This window comes from Salmo trutta, chromosome 4 (assembly GCF_901001165.1).
Source record: "Salmo trutta chromosome 4, fSalTru1.1, whole genome shotgun sequence".
Lineage (NCBI taxonomy): Eukaryota > Metazoa > Chordata > Actinopteri > Salmoniformes > Salmonidae > Salmo > Salmo trutta.
In genome coordinates this window covers 49,368,373-49,392,023 of record NC_042960.1, presented here as the reverse complement: position 1 = coordinate 49,392,023, position 23,651 = coordinate 49,368,373, and the positions used below count along the sequence as shown (strand labels likewise).

The following is a 23,651-nucleotide window of genomic DNA, read 5'->3' as shown; positions in this document are numbered from 1 at the left end:
CTGGAAACTGAATGGTCTGGACACAAAGGAACTTTTGTTTCAGAGACCTCTGGTTTGGGGGTAGGTTCTCAGACTCCCGGCGCTCTGCATGGGAATGGAACTGTCTATAAAGGCTGCTGCTCACTCCACATTTCAGACTGGGCTTCCTGCACGCAAGCTGTGTTTATTCTCTAAAGGAAAATGGTTAGTCGGTGAGTAACTCTTTTTTGTACATTTTCCTTCACTTCACATAACTTTCCTATACAAGAATATAGTAAGTTGGTGAGTAAGCAAATTTTTGCAGACTTTCCGTGTTGCATAACTGACAGGAGTATGTAAATTGTTGAGTAACTGTGTTGTGCTAAGTTATTTAAAAAAATAATAAACATTTGTACCTTCTCATTACTGTTTTACTGCATGCTATTGTCAAGCAGTTGAACATTTCTTTTTCTGGTCTGAGATTGTAGTTGTTGGTTTTGATGAAGTAAAACTTCACATTTAGGGCAGAATGAGGTACCTCATTTAGATTTTTAGGTCGGGCCAGAAAAGTCAGATCAGCAGCCTATGCTTTTGTGAATGGATGTTATTTTAACATTTGTTTCATTTTCAGAATTCAGCATCCGGCTGGTGGGTACAAGAAAATATTTGAGACGTGTGAAGAATTGAATGAACCTATTCCTGCTATCGTTGTAGGTAGGTGAGGAACAGGTCTTAGACTCCACTCCCCTTTGGTTTACAAGCAAGAAGGTTTGGTGTTTTATCATGGCTGAGTGAAGATTGAGCATGACAGGTTAACATGGATAATTTCATGCTGTGTTCAGGTGTGATTCCAGAATGGCTGAGTGGCAGTCTGTTGCGTCTTGGACCCGGCCTGTTCGAGGTGGGAGCTGAACCTTTCTACCACCTTTTTGATGGCCAGGCCCTCATGCACAAGTTTGACCTAAAGAATGGCCATGTGACCTACTATCGGAAGTAAGCCCCTGCGTGTTGACTTCAGTGACGATGCATAACACGTTTACACACTGAAGGTGGTGAAATCTATATTATGAGGAGGGTTTGCAATAATTTTACAGTAACACACTGGTAGTAGTTGTGGAGTTTTGTGAAATGTTCCCCTCTGCCAGTAAATTTGACTGGAATGTTTTGGGCAACCTCAGCGTGGGCTGTTTCTAATTAAAACAGTGACTAAAGCACAGAGACCTTCTGCTCTCAAAGGCTTCTGAAAGCTAATACAGTTCCCAATCTGTATGTTCCAAGCTTCATATTAATTGTTTATAAAGGTCCAATGCAGCTTTTTTAAATTTTTTTGATCTCTATCAAATCATTTCTAGTTAACAATTAAGTACCTTACTGTGTTTTTTTATTAAATTTTTTTTTGACAGTTTAAATTGAAAAAGTAATTTCTCATGCAAGAATTTTGCTAGGATTGTCTGGGAGTGGTCTGCGTGAGGGACCTAATTTGGATGAGCCTAATGGAGGAGAGACAGTATGTATCCTGAAATCTAACTGTTATTGGCAGAGGTTTAAGTCTTTGTTATTGGTCAATAAACTCCATCCCTATAAAAGAGGCTGAAATTCCAAGGTTTTTTTTCTTTTTTTCCCCTTCTTCCCCCCCACCTACTCTTACACTAACAGGGTATTATCATTTTCACAGTATTATTTCAACTTCAGAGTCGATACCCGCGCAAATATAATTGGCATAATACAAAATACCCATAAGTCAGTTTTAGCTAGAGCTATATTTTTTTGCATTGCATGCGTCTCAATCCACCGCATCCGCCAAAGTCGCACTTCTGCATCTGCGGTGAAAGGTGACAGAGCTAGAGCGGTGTTTGTCAGACCATGAGACATCCCGAAAATCGGTTGTCTTACAAAATCGTCTGTAAATGGGACTCTCACGAAAACGATGGTGTTCTCCGTTTTGCTTTATGACCCCCACAAGCGTCTTGGGACTTGTCTGAAATGGGTACAGCTGATCTGCCAACTTCTGTCTGGAGCGTCCGAACAGTTTACATGTTTTGCTCTAGGATGCTCACAAGTCTGAAGGTCCCCCGGTACCAGTAGTGGGGGAAAAATGAATGGAAGTACAGTGTATATATGGAGACTGTTTAGTACCAAAAATAAGGCACTAAATGTAAAAAACAATGTCCTATCTTATATCGCTGATAAAAGACACACTTCAGAACTAGCTTTCTTTGGATTTTTTGGGGGGACTGTTGTTCCATGTAGTAAATCTGTTATTCAATGCGTTTGTATGGGCTAATAAGGCAGTAAGGCCAAAAATGACAGGGCTTAGACTAAGTTAACCCTTATGTTCCTTTGTAGGTTTGTCAAAACAGATGCCTATGTGCGAGCCATGACAGAGAAAAGAGTGGTCATCACTGAGTTTGGAACAGCAGCCTACCCAGACCCCTGCAAAAATATATTCTCAAGGTCTGATTTGCTCTAATTTTATGATAAAGTAAAACAATGTCCTCACAATTCAGTTATTAGGCATTACATAAATTATCCATGCTTTCCTCATTTCATGAATCCTTTTCTTCTGTCTTTGTAGGTTTTTCACCTACTTCAAAGGGATTGAGGTGACAGATAATTGCTTAGTGAATGTGTACCCTGTTGGTGAGGATTTCTATGCCTGCACAGAAACCAACTACATCACCAAAGTGGACCCAGACACACTGGAGACTCTGAAAAAGGTATGTGCTGCTCACCCTGGCTAACATCAGATAGATTGAACATAAGAACTGTCGTACGTCACAAAGGGGAAGTCTCACAAACTGTTTCTCCAGGTGGACCTGTGTGATTACCTCTCGGTCAATGGGGTGACGGCTCATCCACACATTGAAAGTGATGGAACGGTGTACAACCTTGGCAACTGTTTTGGGAAGAACATGTCATTGGCCTACAACATTGTAAAAATTCCTCCCACACAGAAAGGTTAGTTCTGCAGACAGCATTGAGACTATTTTCTTGAAGTGAGATGTCCCTAAATTAAGTGCATTGGGTTTTGTCTGTCTTTTTCTGATGCTTGTTTTCAGACAAATCAGATCCCATTGCAAAGTCCAAGGTTCTTGTGCAGCTACCCAGCAGTGAGAGATTCAAGCCCTCGTACGTTCATAGGTTAGTGACATCGTTGATTGAGTTCACGTTCTATATTGGAACATTCGTGCTTATTACATTTATTTCAATGCTTTTTCTGTGTCGTCCATCAGCTTTGGAATGACAGAAAACTACTTTGTCTTTGTTGAGACTCCAATAAAGATCAACCTTCTAAAATTCTTGACTGCTTGGAGCATCTGGGGCACAAATTACATGGATTGCTTTGAGTCAAACGAAACCATGGGTGTAAGTAAAGAAACTTGTAGACCACTATTCTCTAACTGTATACAAAGCCTGTTAGCATTTCACTTTGATTATTGATATATTGGCATTATATTAATCTCACTATTACAATTGTCTTCATCACCAGATAATAGTATTTTTCTTATATAGACATGGTTCCATCTGGCTATGAAGGACCCAGCTAAATACATAGAGCATAAATTCAGGACCTCTGCCTTCAATCTCTTCCATCACATCAACAGCTATGAGGACGATGGATTCATCGTTGTTGACCTGTGCACTTGGAAAGGGTAGGTATTGACCAGTTGTTGTAATGACTTGAGAATAACATATGTACCAGACACTTATCCAGTGCCCCTTTCTCTTGTTTGGTTTCAGTCATGAGTTTGTCTACAACTACCTATATCTGGCCAACCTGCGGGAGAACTGGGAGGAAGTGAAAAAAGCTGCTATGAGGGCACCTCAACCGGAGGTCCGGCGATACGTTCTGCCCATAGACGTCCACAAAGTAAGCTTTGTGCCCTTATTCTTGTAATTTCTGAAGTAAGTAGTAACCACTGCTTTGATGTTATCCTCTCAGAATAGAGGACTATATCAGTGAAGTCTTTCCCTTTTGTACTTGCAGGAGAAACAGGGGAAGAATCTGATATCCCTTCCGTACACCACAGCCACTGCAGTGATGCGCAGTGATGGAACCATCTGGCTGGAGCCTGAGGTTCTGTTCTCTGGTCCACGACAAGGTAACCCAAACACAGCGTGTTTCATACAACTTTGATGGTTATCCTATTCTTATACCATCTGATGCCACTAACTATCTGTTCATATCATCAGTCGTAAGATTTTCCTTATTCGGTAGAATCAGTCACTGAAAATCCTTTATCATTGCAGCATTTGAGTTTCCTCAGATCAACTACAGTAAGTTCTCTGGGAAGAACTACAGCTATGCCTATGGACTGGGTCTGAACCACTTCATCCCTGACAGGGTAAGTATAGCACACAGACGAGAACTAGTAGTACATTATCCAACTCTTGATTAGGTTTATGATTAAACTAACCTGCTGATAGTCATTCAGGGAGTGAGTTTGATTGTGTCCTGCTCCAGATTTGCAAACTGAACGTGAAGACCAAGGAGACGTGGGTGTGGCAGGAGCCAGACTCTTACCCCTCAGAACCCATCTTTGTGCAGACCCCAGACTCTGTGGAGGAAGATGATGGTAAACAGAAGGGTTTTAGGCGATTCTATAATATCACAATCTGTTGTCTAACATTTCAATTGGATCAAGTGGCATGAATTACCATACCTAAGGAGTGTTAGGTTTTAAATAACAGGATAAAAACTGCCAGACAACTATAAAAGCTCAAACCAAGTTTATTCACCCAATGTATCAGACAGCTGAACAAACAGACATGTTCCCACCAGCACAAGTGTGTGTGTGTGTGTGTGTGTGTATATACAGTGGGGGGGAAAAAAGTATTTGATCCCCTGCTGATTTTGTATGTTAGCCCACTGATAAAGAAAGGCTCAGTCTATAATTTTAATGGTAGGTTTATTTGAACAGTGAGAGACAGAATAACAACAAAAATATCCAGAAAAACGCATGTCAAAAATGTTATAAATTGATTTGCATTTTAATGAGGGAAATAAGTATTTGACCCCCTCTCAATCAGAAAGATTTCTGGCTCCCAGGTGTCTTTTATACAGGTAACGAGCTGAGATTAGGAGCACACTCTTAAAGGGAGTGCTCCTAACCGCAGCTTGTTACCGGTAAAAAAGACACATGTCCACAGAAGCAATCAATCAGATTCCAAACTCTCCACCATGGCCAAGACCAAAGAGCTCTCCAAGGATGTCAGGGACAAGATTGTAGACCTTCACAAGGCTGGAATGGGCTACAAGACCATCGCCAAGAAGCTTGGTGAGAAGGTGACAACATTTGGTGCGATTATTCGCAAATGGAAGAAACACAAAAGAACTGTCAATATCCCTCGGCCTAGGGCTCCATGCAAGATCTCACCTCGTGGAGTTGCAATGATCATGAGAACGGTGAGGAATCAGCCCAGAACTACACGGGAGGATGTTGTCAATGATCTCAAGGCAGCTGAGACCATAGTCACCAAGAAAACAATTGGTAACACACTACGCCGTGAAGGACTGAAATCCTGCAGCGCCCGCAAGGTCCCCCTGCTCAAGAATACATATACATGCCTGTCTGAAGTTTGCCAATAAACATCTGAATGATTCAGAGGACAACTGGGTGAAAGTGTTGTGGTCAGATGAGACCAAAATGGAGCTCTTTGGCATCTACTCAACTCGCCGTGTTTGGAGGAGGAGGAATGCTGCCTATGACCCCAAGAACACCATCTCCACCGTCAAACATGGAGGTGGAAACATTATGCTTTGGGGGTGTTTTTCTGCTATGGGGACAGGACAACTTCACCACATCATTTGACGGGGCCATGTACTGTCAAATCTTGGGTGAGAACCTCCTTCCCTCAGCCAGGGCATTGAAAATGGGTCGTGGATGGGTATTCCAGCATGACAATGACCCAAAACACACGGCCAAGTCAACAAAGGAGTGGCTCAAGAAGAAGCACATTAAGGTCCTGGAGTGGCCTAGCCAGTCTCCAGACCTTAATCCCATAGAAAATCTGTGGAGGGAGCTGAAGGTTCGAGTTGCCAAACGTCAGCCTCAACCTTAATGACTTGGAGAAGATCTGCATAGAGGAGTGGGACAAAATCCCTCCTGAGATGCTTGCGTCCCACCTACTCAACAGCCAGTGTAATCCCGTGGCGCGATATTCAAATACCTTAGAAATGCTATTACTTCAATTTCTCAAACATATGACTATTTTACACCATTTTAAAGACGAGACTCTCGTTAATCTAACAACACTGTCCGATTTCAAAAAGGCTTTACAATGAAAGCAAAACATTAGATTGTCAGCAGAGTACCCAGCCAGAAATAATCAGACATCTATTTTTCAAGCTAGCATATAATGTCACATAAACCCAAACCACAGCTAAATGCAGCACTAACCTTTGATCTTCATCAGATGACAATCCTAGGACATTATGTTATACAATACATGCATGTTTTGTTCAATCAAGTTCATATTTATATAAAAAACCAGCTTTTTACATTAGCATGTGACTAGCATGTGACTAGCATTCCCACCGAACACTTCCGGTGAATTTACTAAATTACTCACGATAAACGTTCACAAAAAACATAACAATTATTTTAAGAATTATAGATACAGAACTCCTTTATGCACTCGCTATGTCCGATTTTAAAATAGCTTTTCGGTGAAAGCACATTTTGCAATATTCTGAGGAGATAGCCCGGCCATCACAGGCTAGCTATTTTGACACCCACCAAGTGTGGCACTCACCAAACTCCGATTTACTATTAGAAAGTTTGATTACCTTTGCTGTTCTTCGTCAGAATGCACTCCCAGGACTTCTACTTCAATAACAAATGTTGGTTTGGTTCCAAATAATCCATAGTTATATCCAAATAGCGGAGTTTTGTTCATGCGTTCAAGACACTATCCGAAGGGTAAAGAAGGGTGACGCGCCCGACGTGTTTCGTGACAAAAAAATTCAAAATATTCCATTACCGTACTTCGAAGCATGTCAAACGCTGTTTAAAATCAATTTTTATGCTATTTTTCTCGTTAAAAAGCGATAATATTCCGACCGAGAGTCGTTGTTTTCATTCAAAGAGAGAGAAAGTAAACATGGTGTCGGCTCGTGCACGCGCCTCCAGTCTCATTGTCCTCAGATCGACCATTATCCAAATGCGCTAATGTTTTTCAGCCATGGCCTGCAAAGCCACCATTCATCGTTCTGGCGCCTTCTGAGAGCCTATGGGAGCGTTAGAAAATGTCACGTTATGCCAGAGATCCCCTGTTTTGGTTAGAGATGATCAAGAAGGCCAAGATATAGTCAGAGAGAGCGCTTCCTGTTTGGAATCTTCTCAGGTTTTGGCCTGCCAAATGAGTTCTGTTATACTCACAGACACCATTCAAACCGTTTTAGAAACTTTCGGGTGTTTTCTATCCAAATCAAACAATTATATGCATATTCTAGTTACTGGGCAGGAGTAGTAACCAGATTAAATCGGGTATGTTTTTTTATCCGGCCGTGCAAATACTGCCCCCTATCCCCAACAGGTTAAACCTACCATTAAAATTATAGACTGATAATTTCTTTGTAAGTGGGCGAACGTACAAAATCAGCAGGGGATCAAATACTTTTTTCCCCCCACTGTATACAGTTGAAGTCTGAGGTTTACATACACCTTAGCTAAATACATTTAAACTCAGTTTTCACAATTCCTGACATTTAATCCTAGTAAAAATTCCCTGTCTTAGGTCAGTTAGGATCACCACTTTATTTTAAGAATGTGAAATGTCAGAATAATAGTTTAGATTTATTTCAGCTTTTATTTCTTTCATCACATTCCCAGTGGGTCAGACGTCTACATACACTCAATTAGTATTTGGTAGCGTTGCCTTAAACAATTTAAACTTGGGTCAAACGTTTCGGGTAGCCTTCTACAAGCTTCCCACAATAAGTTGGGTGAATTTTGGCCATTCCTCCTGACAGAGCTGGTGTAACTGAGTCAGGTTTGTAGGCATCCTTGCTCGCACATGCTTTTTCAGTTCTGCCCACACATTTTCTATAGGATTGAGGTCAGGGCTTTGTGATAGCCACTCCAATACCTTTACTTTGTTGTCCTTAAGCCATTTTGCCACAACTTTGTTAGTATGCTTGGGGTTATTGTCCATTTGGAAGACCCATTTGCGACCAAGCTTCAACTTCTTGACTGATGTCTTGAGATGTTGCTTCAATATATCCAAATCATTTCCCTGCCTCATGATGCCATCTATTTTGAAGTGCACCAGTCCCTCCTGCAGCAAAGCACCACCACAACATGATGCTGCCACTCCCGTGCTTCACGGTTGGGATGATGTTCTTCGGCTTGCAAGCCTCCCCCTCTTTCCTCCAAACATAAATGGTCATTATGGCCAAACAGTTCTATTTTTGTTTCATCAAACCAGAGGACATTGCTCCAAAAAGTACAATAATTGTCCCCATGTGCAGTTGCAAACCGTAGTCTGGGTTTTTTATGGCGGTTTTGGAGCAGTGGCTTCTTCCTTGCTGAGCAGCCTTTCAGGTTATGTCAATATAGGACTTGTTTTACTGTGGATATAGATACTTTTGTACCTGTTTCCTCCAGCATCTTCACAAGGTCCTTTGCTGTTGTTCTGGGATTGATTTGCACTTTTCGCACCAAAGTACGTTCATCTCTAGGAGACAGAACGCGTCTCCTTCCTGAGCGGTATGATGGCTGCATGGTCCCATGCGGTTTATACTTGCGTACTATTGTTTGTAGACCTTCACAAGTCTGGTTCATCCTTGGGAGCAATTTCCAAACACCTGAAGGTACCACGTTCATCTGTACAATTTGTTTTTCTGAGGTCTTGGCTGATTTCTTTGGATTTTCCCATGATGTCAAGCAAAGAGGCACTACGTTTGAAGGTAGGCCTTGAATTACATCCACAGGTACACCTCCAATTGACTCAAATTATGTAAATTACCGTAATTTCCAGACTATTAAGCGCACCTGAATATAAGCCGCACCCACTGAATTTAAAAAAATAAATATTATTTTGAACATAAATAAGCTGCACATGTCTATAAGCCGCAGGTGCCTACCGGTACATTGAAACAAATTAACTTTACACAGGCTTTAACGAAACACGGCTTGTAACAAAAAATTAAAAATTAGCAGTAAGCTTTAGTTGTCTTTTTGCACTCAGTCAATTCCTCACGCTGCTGTTTCCAACGTCTTATCGACTCATTAAGACCAAGCTCCCGTGCAGCAGCTCTATTTCCTTTTCCAACAGCCAGATCAATCGCCTTCAACTTGAAAGCTGCATCATATGCATTTCTCCGTGTCTTTGCCATGATGAGGGTGACAAAATGACTACCGTAATCAGAATGATGGGAAGTTTGAGAGCGCTCGATTTAATCTAAACAGTAAACAAAAAAGTTGTTTGACCTTAACCCGTTCGGCAATTTCATTGGTCTAATGAAAGCTTCATGCCGCCAAAAAACTGAGCACTCACAGAATTTTGTAAAAAAAAATGTATAAATTGAAAGCGGGTAAAATCCATATTAGCCACGTCATTGTTTAAGCCGCGAGGTTCAAAGCGTGGGAAAAAAGTTGCGGCTTATAGTCCGGAAATTACGGTAGCCTATCAGAAGCTTCTAAAGCCATGACATCATTTTCGGGAAATTTCCAAGCTATTTAAAGGCACAGTCAACTTAGTGTATGTAAACTTCTGACCCACTGGAATTGTGATACAGTGAAATAATCTGTCTGTAAACAGTTGTTGGAAAAATTACTTGTCATGCACACAGATGTCCTAACCGACTTGCCAAAACTAGAGTTTGTTAACAAATTTGTGGAGTGGTTGAAAACAAGTTTTAATGACTCCAACCTAAGTGTATGTAAACTTCCCACTTCAAATGTATATGTGTGTGTATCTATCTCCAGCCCACAATATGGGTGAAGTCTCCTCCTTTCCTCTAAATATTATGTATGTATTGCTAGTCAGGAAGTTAAGTGATGCAGGTAATAAACTATTCCTTTTCGCTTATTGTGAACTGAACTCGGCCCCCATTCCTTACTAATCCACAGTTCTCCACCCTTATCAGTGACCGCAACCATATACGTTCCTCCTACAGATAACCATTAACTTCTGTTTTAGAAACCAGACTGTGGCCCTTCTTTCCATAGGATACCTGATGATTTAACAATTTTTAAAGTCAGAACCCATCAGTAGGATTCACCTTAGTGGGATGTAAAATGCTGACATACCGGTAGTATACAACTTGAAATAAAAATGTAGGTATGCCTCTCTCGCCCACTTCTGGTTTTGTGGTTGTGATTCTGCTCTCTTTTCCTCCTGCTAGGGGTGTTGTTGAGCATCGTGGTGAACCCTGGAGCAGACCAGAGGCCAGGGTACCTCCTCATCCTCAATGCCAGAGACCTGACAGAGATTGCACGGGCTGAGGTGGAGGTCATCATCCCTGTCACCTTCCATGGAATGTACAAGCCTTAGGACTACTTTCTCAACACATCTACAGAACAATCATAATACTAAAACCTTTGTTGGGATTATACTTTACATAAGAAATCTAGTTAGTGCATTCGGAAAGTATTCAGACATCTTCCGTTTTTCCACATTTTGTTAACGTTACATCCTTATTCTAAAATGGATTAAATTAAAAAAGTTAAATCTACACACAATACCCCATAATGACCAAGTGACATATTTTAGACATTATTGCAAATGTATTAATCAAAATACAAATACCTTACTTGCATAAGTATTTAGACATTTTGCTATGAGATTCGAAATTGAGCTCAGGTGCATCCTGTTTCCATTGATCATCCTTGAGATGTTTCTACAACTTGGAGTCCACCTGTGGTAAATTCAATTGATTGGACATGATTTGGAAAGGCACACACCTGTCTACATCAGGTTCCACAGTTGATGGTGCTTGTCAGAGCAAAAACTAAGCCATGAGATCGAAGGAATTGTCCGTAGAGCTCCGAGACAGGATTGTGTTGAGGCACAGATCTGGGGAAGGGTACCAAAAAATGTCTACAGCATTGAAGGTCACCAAGAACACTGTGGCCTCCATCATTCTGTAATGGAAGAAGTTTGGAACCACCAAGACTCTTTCTAGAGCTGGCCGCCCGGCCAAACTGAGCAATCGGGGGAGAAGGACCTTGGTCAGGAAGGTGACCAAGAACCCGATGGTCACTCTGACAGAGCTCTAAAGTTCCACTGTGGCGATGGGAGAACCTTCCAGAAGGACAAACATCTCTGCAGCACACCACCAATCAGGCCTTTATGCTAGAGTGGCCAGACGGAAGCCACTCCTCAGTAAAGGGCACATGACAGCCTGCTTGGAGTTTACCAAAAGGCACCTAAAGTACTCTGACCATGAGAAACAAGATTCTCTGGTCTGATTAGATTCTAATTTAGCCAAGTTTAATTCTTCCCAAAGGGTCGATACAGCTGCAATTCAGACTCCGACATGGCTTCCCCCGTGGTGGTATTCATACCCCACTTTGGGTGGAGTGTCCTCCTTATCGCTAAACATTGCATCATTCTTGCTAAGCAGGGAACTAAGTGATATGAGCTTTCAACGGTTTCTCCCCTTATCAGCACTGTCACATGCAATTGTTTTCCCTGCATTTAGCCCCTCCCAAGCTTCATAATGGCACCCCTCATGTCTCTTTTGTAACTAATGTTCCTATACTTCTGAGTATAACTATGTTCTAAGTTTAACCCCGAATCCAAAAGGGGTATTGTGTGTAGATTGAGGTGGAAAAAAACAATTTATCCATTTTAGAATAAGGTTGTAACGTAACAATGTGGAAAAAGTCAAGGGGTCTGAATACTTTCCAAATGCACTCATTTGAGTATCTATTTGTTGAGGCATCGCTGGTGTTGCCTATGGAATGTACTGTGTGATCATGTAGCCTGTTCATTTGCTTAGTCCACATAGTAATGTAAACTCGGCAAAAAAAGAAATGTTCCTTTTTCAGGACCCTGTCTTTCAAAGACAATTCATAAAAATCCAAATAACTTCGCAGATCTTCATTGTAAAGGGTTTAAACACTGTTTCCCATGCTTGTTCAATGAGCCATAAACAATTAATTAACATGCACCTGTGGAACGGTCATTAAGCCACTAACAGCTTACAGATGGTAGTCAATTGTCAGTTATGAAAACTTAGGACACTAAAGAGGCCTTTCTACTGACTCTGAAAAACCCCAAAAGAAAGATGCCCAGGGTCCCTGCTTATCTGCGTGAACGGGCCTTAGGCATGCTGCAAGGGGGCATGAGGACTGTAGATGTGGCCAGGGCAATAAATTGCAATGTCGGTACTGTGAGACGCCTAAGACAGCACTACAGGGAGACAGGACGGACAGCTGATCGTCCTCGCAGTGGCAGACCACATGTAACAAAACCTGCACAGGATCGGTACATCCCAACATCACACCTGCGGGACAGGGACAGGATGGCAACAACTGCCCGAATTACACCAGGAACGCACAATCCCTCCATCAGTCCGCAATAGGCTGTGAGAGGCTGTGAGAGGCTGGACTGAGGGCTTGTAGGCCTGTTGTAAGGCAGGTCCTCACCAGACATCACCGGCAACAGTGTCGCCTATGGGCACAAACCCACTGTCGCTGGACCAGACAGGACTGGCAAAAAGTGCTCTTTACTGACGAGTCGCGGTTTTGTCTCACCAGGGGTGATGGTCGGATTCGCGTTTATCGTCGAAGGAATAGGCGTTACACCGAGGCCTGTACTCTGGAACGGGATCAATTTGGAGGTGGAGGGTCCATCATGGTCTGGGGCGGTGTGTCACAGCATCATCGGACTGAGCTTGTTGCCATTTGCTGGCAATCTCAATGCTGTGCGTTATAGGGAAGACATCCTCCTCCCTCATGTGGTACCCTTCCTGCAGGCTCGTCCTGACATGACCCTCTAGCATGACAATGCCACCAGCCATACTGCTCGTTCTGTGTGTGATTTCCTACAAGACAGGAATGTCAGTGTTCTGCCATGGCCAGTGAAGAGCCTGGATCTCAATCCCATTGAGCACGTCTGGGACCTGTTGGATCGGAGGGTGAGGGCTAGAAAACAGCTTAAACAAATTCAGCTACTGTTGTTATTCTGGCCACACCAGATACTGACTGTTACTTTTGATTTTGACCCCCCCCCCCTTTGTTCAGGGACACGTTAGTCACATGTCTGTGGAACTTGTTCAGTTTGTCGGTTGTTGAATCTTATGCTCATACAAATATTTACACATGTTAAGTTTGCTGAAAATAAACGCAGTTGACAGTGAGAGGACGTTTCTTTTTGTTGAGTTTGTCTTAACCTTGACCCTGAAACTGTGTTGCACTCTGATTTAGAGCCATGTTCCGTTTACACCGCACAGTCAGAATTTTGACAAGACTTATTTGAGATTTCTATGGTACATGTTTCAACTTGTATTTACAAATGTATTCTGCTACTTTTATACAAATAAGCAAAATTGCATTGACTTATTACATTACAAATCTCAAATGTTTTTTTTCATGTGATGGTTCACATTGTTTTGGTAATTAGTTCCTCTATAAAGGTGTTTTGTCAAATAGAGATTTAACATTATACTTCTGATAAAGGCAATTGTTTAAAATAAAAACCAGTGAGGCAGTTTCACACAGAGTAATGGAGTACTTCATTCATCTTTGGAGAGCTGGTATTCCTGTTTGATTTTCAGGCAATTACTCAACCTGATGAGAATGAGGAAAAACATGGAATGGGCATGTGTAAACTGATTAGGATTTGCAACACAACTTTTTTCATTAACCTATCAAGTGGCATTCAATAATCCTGCATCTTAAAGGCAAACCCCAAAATAATGACTTGTGATGGCTAGAGCCAAATAAACTGTCATTATGTAAGGGTTTTGGTTTTTCCACAGAAAACCTCAACAGTTGCTTCCAGTCAGTGAGGACCAGCCAATACTCTGTGAACCTATATAAGTGTCAGGTATGATTCTCAGAGATTTACCTTCCTCGTGTCCTGGGGAAGAATCATTCCAGAGTCTGCCAGACGAAGAATGCAGAGCTCTCCTTTAACCTAAAAGGATAAACACTCCTGGTAGCCCTCGTAATGTTATACGGGTTGAACATGGTAGATTTGGACACTAATAAGCGCCTAAATTGGAACGCAGTGGCTGCAAAGTAACATACTACACATGTCAGAGCTCTGACTGCGCTTCACAGCGCTGTATGGGGTTTGACTGACCGCTGTTCTGAACTTGAACACTGCATGAGACAAGAAGTTGCCCACATTGGGCACATTTTTGGTTTCCTGTGGGAATTGCTGTAAATTACAAGGACTATGTATTTGAAAGGATGAGGATTATAATAAATACCGCTTCGCCATACAAGCAAGCCAAACCCCTGTGAATCCAAATGCGCACTTAACATTTCCATATAAAACCAATGCTATATACAGTGTCAACGTTTATGATCACTATGTTTGATGTACAGTTACAAGATGACATAGCACTGGGTTGTCCTCAACAGAATGAGCCTATCCTTGTTGCATTTTGAAGAAAATTTGCTGTGGACCACGCAATGCATGCATGACTCCATTCTATGCGCACCAAAAGGATCTGTTTCTCTGAATTTCTTTGTGAAAGCCTAACACTGTAATATCTTATTTCATAATTTAGCTAGTCATGTTGGCAATAGAACAAGCGTTCTAATTATGCCCACATGAACCAGATTGCAATTTATAATGGACTGTTTTTGGATTGCGTAAACAACAGTAATTGTGTAAAGATGGAGATGCAGGGCTGTGTTCCAAACAAAATAACTACAAGTGTTTTTGCTCTAATTCCCCAATGGCACAGCTAGGAGAGCTAAAAAAAACACCAAGTTGAAGACTCTTCTTTTGAGTCATAAAAGTACATTGAAATGACTTATGTACACAGTTCCTATTGGAGAGGTGTGTGGCCACTTGGAGACAACAGTTTGACCTCTCACTCAAACCCTTGTCATTTTTTGGTTTTATGTTGCACCTTCCCCACATTTTACAAGAATATTCTTATGTTACTGAATGTATCCAGAGTATTTTCAGATTTCTTTATCAAGAAATGTGGCGAAAAGTACAGTAAATGTAAAATGCACATAAAATCAACAGTCTGTTTGGATTGTGTCAGGTGATCTGTTGTGTCCTCACCTTTCGTCTAATAATTTCCCCATAATCTCCAAACTGTTCCCTTTTAATTGCTACCATGGTTATGCGTATGCTTTTCATATTTCTTTCCAAATTTCTTCCTGAAACACCCTAGATAAAGAAAACCACACACAAAAGACGGACCAGTTTAGTATTTTCAATATATAAAGGAATTGATGCGAAGGCACTAGGCAGATTTTCATAGTGACTACTACTGGCACTACCATCGCCACTACCATGGCGACAGTGATTTTTGGAACAGAGACATGCCACAGCAGACATCATGGAACCCTGAGCCTTGGTCTCTGCCTACAGGAGAGAGAGGATAAATACTCACAGATCTGTTCCATGACTAACACCAGCCGACCTTTTTAAGACACTGACATGAAATTCCACAGCTATGTTTAAGAATGAGTGAGAACTGAGCGCGTAAGTGTCTGCTAAATGAGAAATGTAAAATAACAGTTAATGAATCATTCTGATGACATGGCTGTTTTGAATTCAAGACCTGATTCTAATCATAGTGCTATATAACAGAGCTGGCTGAGTTCCACAGGAATGTCTGTGTGTTTACAAAGGCATGTTGAGATGCCTCACTGTGCTCCTCTTCACCAGTTTTTGTGCTTCATAACAAAGTGTTGTTTTATTCTGTGGTGAGTGCTCAGGGTTGCCTGCAGTGCCATATTTGGGTTTGGAAAAGGGTCCGCTCTGGCGTTGGGACGGTGTTCTGTAGAAATATCAGGGGGATGTCTCGCTGGTCACACAGCTAGACAGAGTGGCTGCCTTTCAATGATGCATTCTGCGTTAGCTCCCCATTACTCGCCACATTGCCAACCTGATGCCTGAAGAAAAACATACAAGTCAGGCAATTACACTTGAATAAAATAATTTGTTGTACTTTAAGTGGAGTTTTTAAGAATGAAAAACTAAAGCAAACTTTTTGTCAAGATTTATTAAGGTTTTCAACAAGTAATTTCTGTTATCCTGACCAACTGTTTGAGCGCCATCACCTGATCAAGATTGCAATACCCTCTGCATCTAGAATATTCCACTGCCGTGGCAATGAGCCGCTCTCAGAGAAGCTCTTTGTAAAAGCAGATGAAAGCTGGCTGAAGAGACTTATTTTCCTTGTGTTCTCCATTCTCATTCAAAAAGATTGCCCATCTTAATCTAGGTCTTGTTTTGGTAGGGAAAGATATGATTGGTCAGAACCCACCAAACTGATTTGCAAATTAACAGGGTTAAACTTTGGGCAGCAGGTAGCCTAGTGGTTAGATGGTTGGGCCAGTAACTGAAAGGTTGCTAGATTGAATCCCCGAGCTGACAAAGTAAAAATCTGTCGTTCTGAACAAGAACTGTTCCTAGGCCATCATTGTAAATAAGAATTTGTTCTTAACTGACTTGCATAGTTAAATAAAGGTTAAATAAAAACATACTTTATTGTCCTGATGCTCTTTTGTTCAATATTCTGCTTAAAAAAAATGTGTCAGGTAATTAATATTTTATTTGAACATAGATCATTTAACAGGTTCCAATATGCATGTACTTTATGAAGCAATGAAAGACTGCATGAAATTATAATGAAGTTAGTTGTAAAAGTCTGACCTTTAAGAAAAAGTCTAGATGGCACCTTGTAGGAGGATAGGTAAATGCTTCAAAACTAAAGACTGTCACACAATCAACAGTGTCCTCCCTGGTTTTTAGCAGGGAAGATCTCAGACTGCCGATGAAATAATTTGATCAGTTGTATCTTGATACGAGTCATTCATTAGTTGTATTGGTCTCAATGATTCTAGTTCACACCTGAAGAGGAGGGAATGCACCTCCACCCTCCAACAAGTTAACATGGGCAGCTGGTTCTGGATGGCCACATCCTTTGCTCTGAGCTGCTTCCTGACAGTTATGGGGTAGGCTGTACCACCACTCAGTGACATCATTAGCAATAAACGCACACCACAGCCCGTTGATTTGACCTATGCCTGCAACAGTGGAGAGTGCCCAATGAGGTGAAAAGTCATTATATTGATTATAACACCTATTCTTACTTATACATATTTCATTATTACAATGCACTGGACCAAGACATTTCCCTTGATGACAAATTTGAGGTTGGACATTTAGATGAGTGACAGGCATGCATTAAGAGCATCCATCACTGACAGAGCAGAGCACCCTCTCTACTTGTTACACAGCCTGCTGAGGGGATGTCTCCATAGGGCAGGCTCATTCCAGCGAAGGGAGACCGCTGAAGGTAGTATCCATCGTCTAACAGCATGTGAAGACGGTCCGTAACCAACATCTTTTTGTTTCTCTGGGTGTGCCTCTTTACTGCATTCTCTCCACCCACTTCTTTAAGTATTCAATATACCTGCAAGGGCCACCATAGTCAGAAGGCTGGTACAATACAGCATAAATGGAAAACTAGTTGATACACTGAGATTGCTGAGTTATATGGAATTTCTACCTACCTTTGTTGGCATGCCTGGCTGTTTCGTAGGTTAGCCTGGAGTCAGTAAAGGCTGGTGGGAGGAGCTATAGGAGGATGGACTCAATGTAATGGATAGAATGGTATAAATGGAACGGAGGCAAACGTGGTTTCCATATGTTTGTTACCGTTCCCTTAATTCCATTCCAGTCATTACAATGAGCCTGTCCTCCTATAGCTCCTCCCACCAGCCTCCTCTGCCTGGAATACATCATTGTGAATTGGCTGGAGGGCGTCATCTAAAACTGGAAAGGCACTTAGCAATCGCCTTCCGCGCACACTGGTGCTCATCAAGTATGCTGACACTGGCTGCTGTTTAGCTCGGCCTGACAGAATCTGTGCCAAACGTTGCCATAGGTTGCCTGCTGATATCCTTGAGTGTAAACGGCGTTCTGGACACCTGGGCATGCTAGGTGTGCACGGGTCAACATTCCATAGAGTTGACTGAGATGAGCTATAAATAGGACGTAGTCTGCCTTTGATCCTCAAACCCCTGAAAAGCAATGAATGGATGACATGGTTGTTAAAAATCACATTTTATTGGTCACATACACATATTTAGCAGATGTTATTGCAAGTGTAGTGAAATGCTTGTGTTCCAACAGTGCAGCTGTATCTAACAATTCACAACAATACACACAAATCTAAAAGTAAAAGAATGGAATTAAGAAATATATAAATGTTAGATTGAGCAATGTCGGAGTGGCATTGACTAAAATACAGTAGAATAGAATACAGTATATACATGAGATGAGTAAAGCAGTATGTAAACATTATTTAAACATGATTAAAGTGGCCAGTCATAAAAGGCTACCACCCAGTTATTCAACCCTGCAGCTTCTAAGGTGCAGGGTTGAATAACAGGGTGGTAGCCGGCTAGTAATGGCTATTTAACAGTCTGATGGCCTTGAGATAGAAGCTGCTTTTCAGTCTTCCGGTACCAGCTTTGATGCACCTGTACTGACCTCGCCTTCTGGATGATAGCGGGGTGAACAGGCCGTGGTTCGGGTGGTTAATGTCCTTGATGATCATTTTGGCCTTCCTGTGACATTGGGTGCTGTAGGTGTCCTGGAGGGCAGGTAGTTTGCCCCTGGTGATGCGTTGGGCAGACCACACCACCCTCTGGAGAGGCCTGTGGTTGTGGGTGGTGCAGTTGCCGTACCAGGCGGTGATACAGCCCGACAGGTTTGTGAGGTTTTTAGGGGCCAAGCCAAATTTCTTCAGCCTTCTGAGGTTGAAGAGGCGCTGTGTACCTTCTTCACCACACTGTCTGTGTGGGTGGACAATTTCAGATCGTCAGTGATCTGTACGCCGAGGAACTTGAAGCTTTCCACCTTCACTGCAGTTCCGTCGATGTGGATAGGGGCGTGCTCCCTCTGCTGTTTCCTGTCCACGATCAGCTCCTTTGTTTTATTGACGTTGAGTGAGAGGTTATTTTCCTGGCACCACTCTCCCAGGGCCCTCACCTCCTCCCTGTAGACTGTCTCAACATTGTTGGTAATCAGGCCTACTACTGTTGTGTCGTCTGCAAACTTGATGATTGAGTTAGAGGCGTGCGTGGCCACGCAGTCATGGGTGAACAGGAAGTACAGGAGGGGGCTGAGCACGCACCCTTGTGGGGCCCCTGTGTTGAGGATCAGCGAAGTGGAGGTGTTGTTACTACCTTCACCATGTCGAGGCAGCCCGTCAGGAAGTTCAGGACCCAGTTGAGAATGTTTCAATGAGGTATCTAGCTAATTGATTGGTTGACAACACACCCTATTCCATTCCAACCATTACAATGAGCCCATCCTCCTATAGCTCCTCCTACCATCCTCTTCTGATACACACCTTGTTTAGGGTTAGTGTTTCCACATTGCCATATTTCCATGTTACACCGCTTACTTACTTAAGACAAGATAACCACCTGTGCTAATTAGCTATCTAGCATGCGCAGAACACCTGTGTGTAAGCCTAACTCTATGTGTAGTTTCATTTGAATGGAGGCACCTGGGATCTGTGGGTGGGTCTAATCCTGAATGCTGATAGGTTAAAAGCGCATTCCAGCCAGTGTCTATTCCACAAGTTACCGCAGGCTAAATCTATGACGTTAAAATGCCTATTTACTCAGTTCCATTTTACTGCACAATCCACTGTCTCATCGGCCCAGGCAGGGAAATTATAAACTTGATCTCCACTATAAAACGCATCTAGACATTATCTCATTTCTTTTAGACTAACATTTAGTTTTCAACAGCGGAGATTTGTATAAACCTTGCTGTCTGTCTCTCCGACATTTGCAACATTGTTTCAATATTCAAATTCGATCTCCAACTGTCCCATTATCAATATTCAATTTCGATCTCCAACTGTCCCATTGTAATGAACTTATAGGGGTCGGGACGAGAGAGACAGGCAGGCCACGTTTCTCAGCCAGTCGAAATCATGAATCAGCTGGCATAATTTTTATGGATATATACAAAGAAATGGTAAAACAAAACGAAGTGCAGCTAGTTTGCAGTCTTTCCAGCTTCAGTTTGAAGTTATTGTGTGAGCTGTGTTGGCTAGCTCATCTGAACAACAGTGACCTAACAAGAGAGCACATTTTCTATGCCAGGCGAAATCGTGCCTCATTAGCTCATTGTTATGGATGTTTCCAAATAAATGTCCCTAGAAAACAGCTTTAACAAATTCAGCTACTGTTGTTATTCTGTCTGCACTGTTTGACGTGACTGTAAGTTAGCCGTAGTTGGCTAGCTAGCAAGCAATGGATAAGAACGTTGCCAGACAGTATTTCAATGGAACATTTAGAACGAACGACTGGGTCGAGTCCATAGATACAGAACAAAAAGACTGAACGACTGGGTCGTGTCTCTGGCAACCGAACCAATATTATGAACGACCAGCCAGCTTGGGTAGCAACCCTAGATTTGTTTAGAGTCTATATCTTGTGGACGGATGAAATAGTATGAATAAATTCATCAAAATAACATTTTTAATTATACATTTTAGTCATTTAGCAGATGCTCTTATCCAGAGCGACTTACAGTAGTGAATGCATACATTTCATGCATTTTTTTTATTTTTATTTTTTTATTTTTTTTGTACTGGCCCCCCCGTGGGAATCGAACCCACAACCCTGGCGTTGCAAACACCATGCTCTACCAACTGAGCCACAGGGAAGGTATATTATAATACGTATTATAATACGTCAAGTATCATTTGAATATGTTGGTAACCCGTTGCATAAAAGTGATTATGCCCTCGAGGCCGGTGTTTGGAGGATTGGCACGTTTTGCCGGCCCTCCAAACACTTGCTTCTCGGGCATTATCACTATATATAATATAGTATTTCTACTTGCACATCATCATCTGCACATCTATCACTCCAGTGTTAATTTGCTAAATTGTAATTACTTCGCTACTATGGCCTATTGTCACGGTTGTCTAAAGGATCGGACCAAAGTGCAGCATGGTTGTAGTTCCACATATTTATTTATTCCGTGAAACGTTGCAATAATAATGGTCAGGACGTGACAGTACCCCCCCCCCCCCCCCCCCCCCCCCCATCAGAGGTAACGAGGACCAGCTGCCTCCAATTGGAGATCAACCCCAAAAACAACACAGAAATAGAAAAACTAGAACTAAAACATAGAAATAGAAAACATAGAAAAGCACAAAACACCCACCCTGACCTACTCTACCATAGAAAATAACCTCTTACTATGGTCAGGACGTGACACCTATTTATTGCCTTACCTTCTTACGCCATTTGCACACACTGTCTATAGGTTTTCTATTGTGTTATTGACTGTGCTTTTGTTTATCCCACGTGTAACTCTGTGTTGTTGTTTTTTGTCGCACTGCTTTTCTTCATCTTGGCCAGGTCGCAGTTGTAAATGAGAACTTGTTCTCAACTGGACTACCTGGTTAAATAAATGTGATTTTTTTTTGAAAGGTTAAAACACAGTGTTGGGATTGTAGCTAATTTCCCCCCAACATCGGACACCCGCTAACTGTTGAATATGCCAATAATACGGGGTGCTACGCTAGTTCACATGAGGCAGTCATGGGCGAAGCTAATGGCTGAAAACTGTAGGGAGAAGGTAGCTACTGTAATTAGCAGCAGTCATCTGGCTTGTTAGCAAGGATATTTACCGAGGTAAAGTTGGTTTTATATTCACACATTCGGACATTCAACAGACATTCAGACATTCAACAGGCATTCGCCAAAAGCCATTTAAAAATGTAAAAATCAATAACTAATTCACTGTTTGTCACAGAATCATCAAACAAGATATGATTTATCTCTACATGTCTAGCATACTTTTACAACCTTTGTTTTGACTAGAAATTCCAGTTTTGACTTGATAGAAATACATCAAATCTATAAAATGCCATTTAAAGCGGTATAAATCAATAACTAATTCACCGTTTGTCACAGAAACATCAAACTCGGTACGATTTATTCTATAAATGTCTAGCATACTTTTACAACCTTTGTTTTGAGGAAAAATTCCAGTTTTGACTTGATAGAAATACATAACATCTATAAAATACCATTTAAAGCTTTATAAATCAATAACGTTTTCACTGATTATGACAGAATCATCAAACTAGGTATGATTTATTCTATAAATGTCTAGTATACTTTTACAACCTTTGCTTTGAGTAGAAATTCCAGTTTTAATTTGATAGAAATACATACATTTTCAAATATTGCATTTAAAGATGAAGAAATCTAATCCAGTGATTGTCTCAGAAAAAAGTGAAAATATGCATTTATTTGCAATAACTTTAAAGAAATGTTCATTTCAAGTGCAATTTGTTCTATATAAAGTTAGACAATGTTTACATAAAGTTGTATAATGTTTACAATCTTAAATTGTATGCCAAATAAATGTTTACATTTTTTGTGCAACAGTTCCACATTTAAAGTAGTTAAAAAGCACAAGTCATTTATTTATATGTCTCTAATTTAACAGCAAAACAGGCCCCTTCCAATCATTTTCTATTTTGGCTTTGTTGAAGTTCTTCTTTGTCATCCCCAGACAAACTGAATGGTACCATCTCTGGCACACAGAGCATTCTATCTGCAGTATTAAAAACATATAACAGTGTTATGTTTATTTACATGTAAATTACAGTTCTGGAATACCCAAATTCTGTTACATGCTTTTGCAATTAGGAACATTTTCAAATTGAATTGGATTTTTGTTCAATTGCTAAATTGACTTTAAAAGGCATGCATTTGAACACAACCCTGACAGAAGCACACATAACTGAGGTGTTAATCATCGTTGAGTATTCAGGCAATATAAATCATAGTAATAAAGGCATGCATTTGCAAAAAACGTATGTGTTGATAAAAAAGGTATCACACATCAATGTTGTAATATCAAACATTACAATAATGGCAGTCTTTGAAATCCAAATCAGTTTAATCGTCACTTGTGCCAGATACAATGTGTGTACCTATTACAGTGAATTACTGTCATAGTATGTATCTAGTATCTCTCATAGTAGAATAATATAGAGTAATGATAATAAAACATTAGAGCAAAAACTAGGCTTGCAAATGACCGGAATTGTTTCGGAAATTTTCCATGGGAAGTTAAGCCCGGGAATTTGGGGAATTTTGCTTACATTTCTCAAAAAAGTTAGCTTATAACAGTGAACCTTTTTTGTGGGATACACATAAGGCAATTCTAGGTATTGTGGCATATTTTGGTTAAACTATCCCCAATTCAATGGAATTTCAGCCCTCCGCATGCACAGTGCATTCTCCATCACATGTGCAGTGCACTCTTCCATCACATGTAAGCTGATTCTCAAGATCTTGCACACTAATGAGATGCTATTGAGCCCACACTACTACACTGTCTGAGCCAAGGATTATATGCTTTCTGGTAAGTTTTGATTACAATCCTGGGTGGGGTGAATATATTTTATATGACATACATGATTTTTTGTTAACTAGTAAATAGAGTCTACAGCAAAGTGTTTAAATCATTTCTAACTTGTTAACAAT

The 23,651-nt window shown here is 41.2% G+C and overlaps 1 protein-coding gene across 1 annotated transcript; it reads left to right on the top strand.

Moving 5' to 3' along the window:
- The first annotated feature begins 17 nt into the window (after positions 1–17).
- On the top strand, positions 18–10,612 carry LOC115192515 (retinal Mueller cells isomerohydrolase). The gene is made up of 14 exons (XM_029751113.1): positions 18–191; positions 590–672; positions 801–951; positions 2,305–2,412; positions 2,534–2,675; positions 2,769–2,916; positions 3,018–3,099; positions 3,192–3,324; positions 3,472–3,611; positions 3,700–3,829; positions 3,947–4,061; positions 4,210–4,304; positions 4,424–4,535; positions 10,310–10,612. The coding sequence occupies exons 1-14, from the start codon at positions 181–183 to the stop codon at positions 10,456–10,458; spliced, it is 1,599 nt and encodes a 532-aa protein (XP_029606973.1). The 5' UTR covers positions 18–180; the 3' UTR covers positions 10,459–10,612.
- Positions 10,613–23,651: the final 13,039 nt, after the last annotated feature.

Bases quoted from the DNA above. Each gene is read 5' to 3' on its own strand.
- LOC115192515 (XM_029751113.1), top strand. The intron at 673-800 runs GTAGGTGAGGAA...TGCTGTGTTCAG, and splicing joins TATTCCTGCTATCGTTGTAG to GTGTGATTCCAGAATGGCTG. The intron at 2,917-3,017 runs GTTAGTTCTGCA...GCTTGTTTTCAG, and splicing joins AATTCCTCCCACACAGAAAG to ACAAATCAGATCCCATTGCA.